The sequence below is a fragment of the Odontesthes bonariensis genome, chromosome 9, assembly GCF_027942865.1.
Source record: "Odontesthes bonariensis isolate fOdoBon6 chromosome 9, fOdoBon6.hap1, whole genome shotgun sequence".
Lineage (NCBI taxonomy): Eukaryota > Metazoa > Chordata > Actinopteri > Atheriniformes > Atherinopsidae > Odontesthes > Odontesthes bonariensis.
The window spans coordinates 29,391,097-29,403,769 of NC_134514.1; the positions used below are offsets into that span (position 1 = coordinate 29,391,097).

Here is a 12,673-nt window from a genome sequence, read left to right on the forward strand (position 1 = left end):
ATTTTACTTCTGGACTGGTAAATAAGAAGCTTGGATTTTGAATGTTGCGGATGCAGCTTATGTTGTGGCTTCTCAGCTGATTCCATGATGTCTTCTTGCTGTGCGTAAGCACACACTGATGCAGTGCTTATCCACTGCTTATCCAGTGCTTATCCATGTGAGTTTTTTCAGCTGATAAGAAAGAACTCAAAAGTGGAAAGGGCTAATTAATGTTTTAATATGTTTGCAACCATGTTTGTGCTAAAAACTGAGCTAATTGTCAAATGTAAACAATACACGTATAAAAGGTAGCCTGCACAGTACCAGTAACCTACCCCAAAGCCCAGAACTAGCACACAGTTAATGATGGTCAAAAAGCAGAAAAAAAAACACTCCCATTTCATAACTGTTGTTTGTGACTTCAACTGCAGTTCAGTGGGCCTCTTTTATTGCATGTCAGCTTATTTGCTACACATTTTGAAGATACATTGTTAACTGAAGTAAGTGGCTGGATGACATCTGATAGCTTTTTAACACTGAATGGTTTTGGAAAATGTATGACATCATTAGGTTTTTTCAGGAAAAATAAGAGCAAAGAGCAACATTCAAATCAAACGGTGTGACCTTCACCTGACTGAAATATAACAGTTATTTTACAGTGACATGGTTTCTTGTGTGAAGCTTTGTTTAAACAACATGCCGCTGCCATCAAATATGGGGTTTTAATTCAGTGTAACACATCTGGTATATATTTAGAGTCAAGATAGGAAACTACTGGAAATTCATATTTGATATGCTACCAATGCTACCACTAAAACATCCTGAATAAGGGCTGCTGTTACCTTAGCTTTGGCAGGACCAATGAACAGGCTGGCATATCTATCGGACAACATTGCTCAAACAAGCACGGCTATCGTTTTCTCTTGACTGGTGCTGCTTGTTCGTGTTTTTAAAAAGAGATGCTTGATTGTTTGTTGCGTTTGCTGGTACATGGAGTTGAAAAAGGATGTATGTCTATTCTTTATTAAATTACTTTATTTTTATACATTAACTACTGCTGTAAAGCTCAGAGCTCTATTTTAGCATCTATCACATTGCTGGGAGTGCACACCACATTTAGACTTTATTTCACTTCATAGACTTTCTTTCTCCTCTTGCTTCACTTTTCAGTCTACAGTCTTCTCTCCTTACCTCTTTTCTATCTTGTTTCATCCCTGACTTTCTCTTTTCATATCTCAGAATGTGTTTCCATCCCCTCTGTGTGCCCTCATCCCTCTCCTTGTCATTCCCTGCGGTGTCTGTAATCTATAATCTATCTCAACCTTGCTGTCACTCCTCCTTCTTTGTGCTCCATTTCTTTCCGTCATTTTCTCTTCAGCACTTCTACAAATCACCTCAGCTCTCATACAGTACATGCTCACACTGAGACTGGTTATCAGGAAACTGGGCCATTATTAATGTCACTTTTTGTTTTCGCTGCAGTGGAGGCATTTGGTCGTAGAGCTAAAATATGAGGATATGCTTTACTCATCATCAGTACTTTTACCATCTCATATTGCTGTGGAAAAAGTAAGGCAAGTTGTTTTCCACTTGCTTCCAGTCTTTCTGCTGAAATAACCCACAGGTATTTTGCTGCTGTCTCCAATTCCTTATTTAGCTTGCAAACAAAACGGTGGTTTCAAATTGTCACTCACCTCTTCACACAAAGTAGAAAAGCACAATCACTGAAATTTCTAACTACTACTTTGAAAAGAGCAAAAGCTGCTTCCCGCTCCTATGTACGCTTATTTGGGATTCCAAGAGGACAGATTTGTGAGGGTGTACCCACCTCTCACTCTGTAGCAGCTGGAATTAATTTCTACGTGAATGAACAGATGTCTGCTCAAAAATGCAAATAGCTGCTGTCAAGAGACACAGTTTTATTCTTGCCTTCTATTTTTAGTCCATTTATAGTGCAATTAGAACTGACCACTTACATTTATGCACAAAATAGTCACATGCAACTAAACATGTAAAGAACGAAGTAGTTGAAAACCAACAAAGATAATCTATGTACTATCTCTATAAAATTCATCTAGGAAGTCTTAAAAATCTATTTTTCTAGATCTACGAGCACATCTTAGATCTAAGCTACACTTAAAGCCAGGAAACACACATGACTGTCCCGAAAGGCATTATCAGCATACAATAGTCAGTGTAGTCAGTACAATAGTCATACAATAATCAGTTCCTTGATTTAACTGGGATAAGCTGCAGAGCCTGTGGCCCCTTCTACAGGAACAAAGTCAACATATAGGAATTGGATGCATCAATGTTATATCATATGGAAATCAAAACAACGTAGCGCTGCCGTTCATGTGATGTAAAAGACGTACATGCAAGAAGTAAGTTGTAAATAGAGTATTAAACAGTATTGTCCTGAAGGAGATTCTGAGTTTGGTATTCTTTTGTGATTTAAAGACGAGCTACTGACCAATGTTATTGTTGAGTGTCTATGCCTTAACCCAGAAAACCTTTTGGGCTTGTGTGTGAACCATTTTTTCTTTCTTTAATTATTTTGTCAAGACTAAATGAATATATGGGAATCAGGGTAATTTTCATACAGAGCTGAATTATAAATAAGAAGTAAAGTCACCCTCCGACAGTCAACGTATTTTGCTTAAAAGGCACTTGCTTTCAACAAAAGCTTTTTCTCTTTAAATAAGATTTACTGACTGCAAGTTAACCCACTGGAGAGACTTTATCTCTCATTTGGCTTGGGAATCAATGGGGATAGGGAGGTCTGGGGATTTCTGCTTAGACTGTTGCCCCCATAACCCAGACCCGGATAAGCGGCAAAAAATGGATGGATGACCTGTAAGTTCTATCAGACCTCAGCAAGAAGAATATCTAAATAAAAAAAAAACTTACCCGAACAGCAAAGTTACATTTGCCCTTGCGTACAGCTTCCTCGTCAGCCTGCCACTGATGTGGTCTGCTGGCTTCTGGCACATAGGTGGGCTTCTTCCTCCTCAAACTCTGACGAAGCTTGTTCATCTCCGGGGTCACGTGCTCCCTGGAACTGCAGACACAAAATGGGACACTGTTCAAGTTGAGCCGCACATCTTGGAAGACTGAAGAATATCTCAGCGATTTTTGCTTACAATGAGAAAAATTTCATCAAAACCGGCCAACCCCCTTCTGCACATGCACAAAACAAGCGATGAAACCAAAGTACTATCATAAACATAATGATCATTAAAAGCTATTTATATGCAACAGTGGCAAATTATTAAGAATACTTGCACTCAGGTAGTCATGTGTTTCATACAAGATTATTTGAGTGAAATGGGAAATATTTAATTGATTAGCTTAAGCCCGTTATGCAGTAATCATCTCTAACAATGCAGTACATTATTGCCGTACGCACTTTCCAACATGATGCTCGATTGATTCTCCATTCAGAGACAGACTGTACAAACCACACAGGTAGAATGTTAATGAACACATCAAATAGGCACGGATCATGCTTTCATCTCTCCAAGAAACATCAAGAAGGCTGATCAGCTGATCACGCAAACACAGAGGAGCACAAGGACAGACCCACACATGCTCATACACTTCTATCCCTCTCTGAACAATCCTCCTTCCACCACCTAATTAGAGCTCTGAGCCTGCTGGCCTGTTTAGTTATGCTAATTTCCCAGCATAATGAAACACAAGCCATCAAAACATGACCTGTTTAAAAATAATAATTACCATTTTCATTCCTCCACAGTCACATTTCCCTTTTATATGAAAATCTAGGGTATCTCTCGTGTGCATCCTCTGTCCTCAGAGAGGCTGAATTACCGGCTCTTTGTTGCTTGTCAAAGGTTTTAATCTGACTAGCCTCTTATGTTTAAATTCATCCACAACACTCACACAAACTAGTTCTAAATCATTTTGGAGGCAGACTGAGCGAATGAGAGAAGCACCAACAAGATTCAGCTCTTAAAATATTAATATCAAACAGCTTTTTCAAAATAAAGAATAAGTGTTGGGAAATATATATTTAAAAAAAAAAGAGAAGTCTTTATCTCTGTTCTTCACTGCTTTTACTCGTCCATATTTCTTGGGTTAATCAGAATTGAAAGAGAACTGATTATTTCCTTACCATCTGGTTGCTCTGTAGACCGGCATGTTGGTTGTTAAAGGGTGCGAAAGCACCCTCATCTTACACTGAAGACATGTCATGTCCATACGTAGGCTCTGTAGACTGTGTAACGAAATGATCCAAACCTTTCCCTGCTCTTCTGAACTCAGTTCAGGAGCTACATGCAAATATATATACACCCTCAGACACATCACTTCTCACAAGCACTGCCACATTGCTGGTAATGGGTCTCACACACACACTGAGATGTGTGTGCAATGCAGAGTATTCAAATGCAACAGCTCAAGTGGCTTCACTCATTCCCTGAATATGAGGCCTGCACCCTCTGCGAAGAGCAGACACACGTGCGCACAAACACACACACACACACACACACACACACACACACACACACGCATTTCACTATACATGCATTGAGGCTTGTGCCAGTCATTTCTCGGCAAAATGCCATCTGACTGGCACCTGGCAGACACCAGGAGTGGTGTGGCAGGTGCAAATGTGTGTGTGTAGGGAGGTAAAAGCAAACTGATGCGTAATGGCCCACATGGGATGTAAAAAGAGTGTTATGGGGGCAGGGTGTGGGGGAGGTTCTGGTTAGGGAATACCGGATGCTTCTGCAAGTGTCCTCATATGGTCTGGGACAGTGAGAAATGAAGAGGAGGAGCAGTGAGTGAACAGGACTGGCAACAGATGACAGGCTGCTTGGAAGAGACGTAGAAATGAAAGGATGTACACTGAGGGCACTGGGACAAGTGAAACAAAATAAAATGTCAAACCCATCCATAAAATGATCATTCAATACAGAAATGGTGACAGCAAAAGCTATTTGGATATATTTATATAGGTATACATATCTTCATATATTTTAGTCAGATGCTAGCTTTGCAGCGTATCATCTCTGGTTCACTTACTGCTTGGATTAGCATTTTATCATTCTGTGTAGGCTGTAAATGGAAGGGTTGATTTCTATAAAAAAAAAAAAAAACTGAAAAAAATCTAGCAGAGAAACTCTCATACTCCAGACATTTACTGTAGTGCTCAGCATCAGAGCTAAAGGTATGAAGCATTACGACAGCTGTGTGCTCATCCCTGACGTGTTATTTATCAAAGGCTCAAACAGAAGTTCTGATCCTATCATTATCTTCCCTGCCGCACAGACGGAGTCCCGGTTGACCACATCAGACCCGTTTCAGACTCGCTTGCATAAAAGCTCTTCTCACAAAAATAAAAGTCTGGTGTGATTTTACAAATCTCATGCTCGGAAGCTGGCAGCCTTTCGCAGCACATGTACTGATTTCACACATACGCCACAGTCAAATGCCTCAAAAATGGAAATAAGATGAATCAAGCCATACAGAGAAGCCAGAATTGTTTACAGCTTTTTGTGAGTATGAGTAAAAAATATGCAGCCTTATTCTTGTTGTGTCTTGTAACATCACCCTACCTTGTTTCTAGACATTTTTTGGCCTTTGGTGATTTCTTTGCCAGCCTTTTTGGCATGACAACAAATTCATGTGTGTCGTTGTCATGACAGCGGCGTTACATCCCACAGCTGCCAGAACTGCCAGAACTGCCAGACTGTCTGGCACTACTTTAATATGTAATGTAAATAATCTTATTTAGATTATTTTTATTGTTAAAAATTCATTGGCAAGAATTAGCTTTTTTTTCATCCAAAAAAATAAGAAAAAAAAACATCTGTTCTGAGAAGAACACTGTAGACAAGTTTAATTTGTTGATTTGTTGAGTTAAAAAGCAAAGCTGCCATGTGTGGATCTGAAAATACGGCCTAAACCAGACTCCACTGAAGTCTTTCTCACAGTGGGAAATTTGGTTCTAAATACTGGAGAGACGTGAGGGTGGGGACATGCAAAGGCCTCTCATAGCTGTGACCTCACCCTGCGCATAAGTAAAAAACAGAGCAGAAACAGACAGAGGGGTGGGCTGGCAGGCAGACAGGCGAGGACGCAAAACATCAAAATAAATCTATAAATCAGCGGCACAAATCAAGTCCCTGTGCAGTCACAAGCCCACGCAAAAAAACCCCTCAAACATGAGGCCAGCGCCAAAAAACACATAGTTGATCCCCATCCAGTGTTTGAGTTAGCAGCCATCTGGGATGTATTGTTGCAGAAAAGATGGCAAGATGCTCATATGATGTTATATTGGAGACATTCCGGTTTGTTCACCCGAGATGACCTCTCGTCATCACTTCTTCCCCACCCTATCCTTTTTCTTCTTCAGTGCCGTTTACACCTAAGATCTCTCCTTTGCTCCCTTCTTGTCCAGAGCCGATGTTTTCATTTTCCTCACTTTCTGCCGATGTGAAAGTGAGGAAATGGGTTTCACAGGAATGAGTTTCAGCGTCAAAAGCGCGCCTACGCAGACAGACTCGTAATTTATTTATTTTTTTTTAAATTGCACACTTTGCTCCAGCTTGTTAAGTTGGTATTTTAACTGTTAATTGGTTTCAAAGATTGCTCTTCACGACGTGGGTGGACGTGTGTTTTTTTCAGTCGTGTCAGTTTATTTGTGTAAAAGCTGCCAATTTCACGTCATGAGTTTGTGTCACCTCTGCATTCACGCCACCATATAATCTGTGTTATGACTGCGTGTGTGTCCAGCTGTGGTAAGTCCTTGCCAGATGCACGTCTGATTGATATTTTCGTCTCCGCCTTTTTCTTTTTTTTTTTTTTAATTCTCCCTGATCCAGATGTTCTGTTTTCAACAGTGACTCAGAGATTTTTGGCAAAATGAGACACAGTACTCCCTTATGCGTCTTCACAACCCAATGCTCACAAAACACCTAACACAAGGAGGGAGAAAGAAGGGGAAAAGGGGGGTTGATTTTTCCACACCGCACACACACACACACATACATACATACAGTACGCGCACTGCAGACACACAGATGGGTGTCACTGCCACTTCGCATTACAGCAAGCCACGTGTCTGTGACGCTCCAGAGAAACAAGGAGCGGACAGATAGAGGTGGAGTAAGTTTCCAAGTGTGTGTGTGTGTGGTAACTGTCTTGGCTTAACAGTCACCAAGCCGACCACTTTTTATGGACACCCGTTTCCCCTCTCTTGGTGTTTTTGGCGGTACAGCTGAAGGGCAGTGTTTTGTCAGTGCTCAGAGTTTGATTCAGAGTAAGTTTAAAGTCAGTGGTAAAAAAAAAGTACCATGGGTCAGCATTACCACAGCTACACATAGTATAAAAGGGATTGGTGTACTTTCAAGCTCAATATTATTCTGGAAAACTCAGCATCGCACAGTGTTCTGAATGGAAAGTGGTTTTTTGTTATCTTACTGCTCCATTTGTAAACGAATAGCGAAATATCAGCGTACAAGCGATGTATATTTGGTGAACCAGAGAACAAAGACATCAACAATAGAGATTAGTCACAAGGGACAATGTGCTTTTTTTTAAAAAAAAAAAGCAGTTCAGTTTACAGCACCTACAAAATGCACAGACCTATAAAGCTGCCCAATTCACCGCTCGACGTGGCACCGACATGGTGCCGATTTGCCACCAGTTAAATTGTTAATCAGTTATTTTGCTTATTTTTCTTTCCAAAACTAACAAGCTGAAAGCAGGCATATTGCCACCTAGCATTAGTAATGTCAATGTTGAGCATACTTTGGTCAATAACCTGATTCCCTTTCCATGGGACAGGGACAGTGGTCCAATTAAATGGCCAGATCGAACTCTGACCGCAGCTCAACTAAACAGTGTGTGTAAATGTACTAAATGTGTAGGTAGTTGGTACAAGTCAAAGTAACATCCACAATAATGCCAGGACCTTGTGTTTCCCGTCAGATCATTGCTATGTGACAAAATGGTAAGTTTCACCTGTCAGTGGTTTTAATACTGTGGCTGATCAATGTAACTTAGAATCTGCACAATGTTACTCCCCCTTTCTGATAAGGTTCATAAAGACTAAAAGTTTTAACTTAATACATTAAATTCTGGTTAGTAATAGTTTGTTGTGTGGGAATTCAAGACTTTTGCTTTTTTGCTTTGCTATCAATTTAGCAAATTCTCATCAGAATATAAGGTTCAAGAAAGCAGAAGCACTTTAATTTTTACCAGTTGGAGGTTAGAAATTCTGATTCCCCATATGTTATTTACTGTCCCATCAGTAGCCAATGCTGTTTTACTGTACAAAAATGAACTTCTACTCATCTGTCAACCAAACGCAAGTTTGTTACCCTCAAGGAAAAATATTAACACAGAGGAATGGAGCAATCACGAAGGCCATGGTTTATCCAGCCCATTTGTATCACATGCTGAGGTTTAACCAGTATGGGCCAGTTAGGCACATGATTCACTACTAGATTGTGGCTAGAAGAGGGATCAATACCAGCTGTCCATTGTCGAAATGCTGATGACAGAAAAGTAAACATTTGAGGATGAACACAGTTTTGCTTGTGCTAGTATGAGCTCTCAGGCAAGGTACCGCATGCTCTCTCATATGGTAATAACATGCCAGTGTAATTTGTGCCTAAACTTTTGCTTGCATGGTAGCTTGAAGCTGTGGGACAGATCTTAAATAAGGCACAAACCATGGAAGAGAATGGTGAAGGGGAAATGAGGGGCTCATTCCACTTCCTTACACCAGTTGCTTTGAAAATAGCTGTGAACTCATGAATGAAAAAGAAGCCGTTGTACTGTCTCTCTGTGGTAATCTGACCAAAGCATACAACAGACATTCCACTAAAAGCACAGGAAATTGTTTTAACTTGTGAAAAGAGGGCATAATATGTCTCCTTTGAATGAACACAAAGTATTTACACTAATAAACTCCACATTCTCCTTCATCATGTTACAACCCCAGCTAAATTTCTTCTTTTTTAGTGATTAGTTGTTGCATGCCTAATCCGAGACTTCACACAAATAAGTTAATAAGATTAAATCAAAATCACAAACAGATGAGACACAAGCCTATCATGGCGACACACACACACACACACACACACACACACACACACATTATATTGTAATGTAAATACAGCACCTGTAAAAAGTTTGGACACGTTGACTTATTCACATTGATTAGAGAGGTGTATTCAAACTTTTGAATTATATTGTATATGTAAACATACATACACACACACACACCAAAGATTTACCCAGTTTCTGGGCCCCGCAGACTTCCGCTGACACTACATGAGCCACATAGGGACACGGACACTATCATCCAAAACTTACTGTTTTTCCTTCCTTCCTCTTATACACACACAGTCAGTGACAAGTGGTTTGTATATGGGTGAGTCCGTGTGTGTGATTAGAAAATAAAGGGGAGCAACATAGCGGAGATAAACCAGTGCATTTGTGTTTAGACTGAAGACTGACCCAGAACAGGATGGCCTTATTCATTGCATGGTTTCTCATGTTGTGTAGAAGTGTGTATGTGCACAAGTGACATACAAAACAGCCGGAGAACAATGTCAAACCTGGCTGAAGACTTTTCCCAGGTCAATATCATCACTGAAAAGCAACATAACACCAAAAACAGTTCAGTCAGTATGCAAATAGGTCATTTCCACTGAAATACTAGTCATGTCTCAGCTTAAATCGCACTGTTGGATTATTAAAGCCTATATGCAATATTAATGCCCTCAGCTATAGCTAAAAAATATACCTAAAAAAGAAAAAGAAAAGCCTCACCAGCAAAAGCACATAAAATGCAGCAGAGCACTGTACACAGTATAATCTATAGGTGGCTGATGATGGATACTTCTCTGAAAGTGAGGAGGCAAAAATGACCAAACTACATTCAAAATGGCTCTTTCTGTCGGGGTCAGGAGCAGACGCAGACTCGTGTACAGTAGCAGCTTAAGCACATCTTGGTGTTCATCCATCAGTCTGACACCCACTGTTACTATTGTCTCTGTCACTGTACTCCTAGTGAATACTGCTGCTCACGTCATTTAATAAGTCCCTGATTTATTTTCTGTGCAACACTTGTGCTGTTAGATTTCCTAACGCAACACTTTATAACAACTGAGGTAAGGGCACTGTGCATTTCTTTCGTTATCAACAAAACGACAGTCACCGGCTTGTTAACTTGATTAATTCAGTTCACTCGGCACTACATCAAACTACAATGGGCTGGTCGTGTTTTCAGGTATCTGCTACCACCATTATATATTCTATTGCTGTTTGCTCTGTATCACCAACCAACAACTCATATTGACTGTTTTGATCAGCTAAGATCACTCACCAGTGTCATAGTTCAATCAAACAACATCAAAATACTTAACAAATGATAGATAGATACATTAAACTGGAGCTGACCTTTCCAACCCACTATTGAAACATGATCTTTCTGGGGGTTCTGAATAGTGAGGACCATTGCGGAAAGCTGTCCTCATATAACTGTCGGTGTGTGTGCAAGTGTGAATGAGAAAGAAAGCATTTGAGTTGGTGGTCATCTTGATTAATGTGATTTAATAGCTCAGGGTGTGACTCATGCTGTGTTGCAGAGTGGAAATTCAGGGCATGATTACAGCAAAGGTGTGAATGTAGTGTGAACGAGAAACTGTCATGGTGACGATGATCACAGAGGTGACTCATCTTGCTGATCCAGAATAAGCTGTTTCATTTCCGCTTTAACAACTCACAGTGACTTGCTATGTCATCCTACCAAGTTTGTAGCCCATAGAAAATGCTGAACGGATCAACGTTTGCTCTTTAGATACATCACAATTAGTCCAAGATCAAACCATGTTGAAGGTCAGTCAAATTTGATGGGATATTTTCATTTAACATCATGCCATCATGCCTACACTGACAATTTTTGCATATGCAACTCATACTGCACACCAAGTTTGTTCTGTTTCCATCTGATATTCTAACAAACTTGATATCACAGCTACGATAAAGCACCAGCTAAAATAGAGAAACAAACGTAAGGGAACAATCGATTGAGGCAGCGGATTAGCGAGGAGGTCAGTCTGGCAGAGCTGGGAGTCTGAGAAAACATCCTGCAATTAAAAGGATCTGTTTCCCTGTCTTTTGCCGCAAATTGGATTTGAGTGGAAATTTCAAATTATATTATGTAAGCCCTGTAGAGGATGCAGAGAGGGGCACTTTCAGACATGTACATATGCTTGCACTGACATGTGTTCTCTCCATCTTTTTTTAATTTTCAAAAAGAGGTTTTTTTTCATCCTTCAGTTTATAAAGAAAGTTTAACATTGCCTGAAAACATACCTATGTGCTAGAGCTTATGTGCGCGTGTGTGTATCCGAATGGGTTCCAAGATGCAAAAGAGAGGCAGATTAACATAACAATATCCAAATCCTCCTCTGCCCTTGGAACAGCAGGCAGCGAGAGCCCAGATCAGGCATGCTTTATGTGTGTTTGTTACTCTGCGCTTATATATGCAGTTAGAAGAACATATTGACATCTGCATCTGTGTTGAAGCACGTTCACGTTTGCGTGTGTGTGTGACTGTAAGTGTGTGTGTGTATGTGTAGGGAAAGCTAATCTAAACACAGGCCAATCAGGCGTGAAGTGGAGCAGTCTAGTCGATATGCTCCAGTATCATATTGTGGTGCCATGTAACCACTTTGTATTCCCTCCCATTGGTCTATACCAGAAGTCAGCTTATCAAATATACTACACTTTTAAAATGACAGCAAAGTGTAAAGACACTTTCATCTCCAGAGTCGGCAGAAGTGACAAAATAACCTGAGAGTATTCCAATTCACCCCTCTTCTCCACAGTTGGTAAAAACGTGGAACTCGAGCTTCAAAAATAATTTGTGAATGCAAAGAAGCACTTTTAAACACCATTAAAACCATGTTCCCAAGCCAAAGGGCCTTTTGCTGCTGCTGTAATGTGTCAGTGTCACGACGACTCCGCCCTTGAGTTTAACTGTTCAAATCTAACGTCATTCTCCCCAGTCACAGAAGAATGCCAAGTGTCCCAATGTGGCTTTGCTGGCTTGGTTTGAAGAAGTTCTGTGTGTCGTTGCATTCACATTGTTCTCCCGTTTCTTTCTCCTCCTTCTAAACCCCATTTCTCCAAACTCTTTAAATTCTTTTGGAAACCAAGTAAGATCCCAAGTCGATTATCAACTCCCACTTCCTCTGCTGACAAAGGGAGGAAATTCATATTTCTTCCACTTTACCTTGACTTTTCCTCCCATACACTTTCTTCCTTCTTATTTATAACCACTTTAAACTCTCACACCTGACTTTCTTTCTTTTTCACACCCCTCCTCTCATCTACACCCCCCTGTTGAGCCTCTGTCTTGCTGATTTTAAATTTGTCCTCATTTCACACATCACACAGGTCTCCGTCTTGAGCACTGTTCTCCCTCTTGAGCCTCGTTCTCTTTCCTTTTTGCAAGACGCATGAGAGCTGCCCTCCTCAGTTATCTAATCATGAGGGCAGGATAAGAAAATTAGCGAGAAAAAGGGAGGAAGCGTTGAATGCGGGAGGGAATGTAAGCAAACCCACCCCTTCCATTCAGCTCAAAAAAATTTGGACACACTTTCCTGAAAAGTTCAAGCACCTCCTGACAATACCCTGGTAGCTGTGTTTT

The 12,673-nt window shown here is 40.5% G+C and overlaps 1 protein-coding gene across 3 annotated transcripts in view; it reads right to left on the reverse strand.

The window, feature by feature from the left end:
- The window catches only part of numbl (NUMB like endocytic adaptor protein), a 61,632-nt gene that overhangs the window by 15,408 nt on the left and 33,551 nt on the right, over positions 1–12,673 (reverse strand). For all 3 annotated transcript variants that reach the window (XM_075473967.1, XM_075473966.1, XM_075473965.1), the window contains exon 2: positions 2,890–3,040. In XM_075473967.1, the coding sequence (XP_075330082.1) occupies positions 2,890–3,015 (126 nt within the window). In that variant the 5' untranslated portion in view covers positions 3,016–3,040. The remainder of the gene's footprint in view (positions 1–2,889; positions 3,041–12,673) is intronic.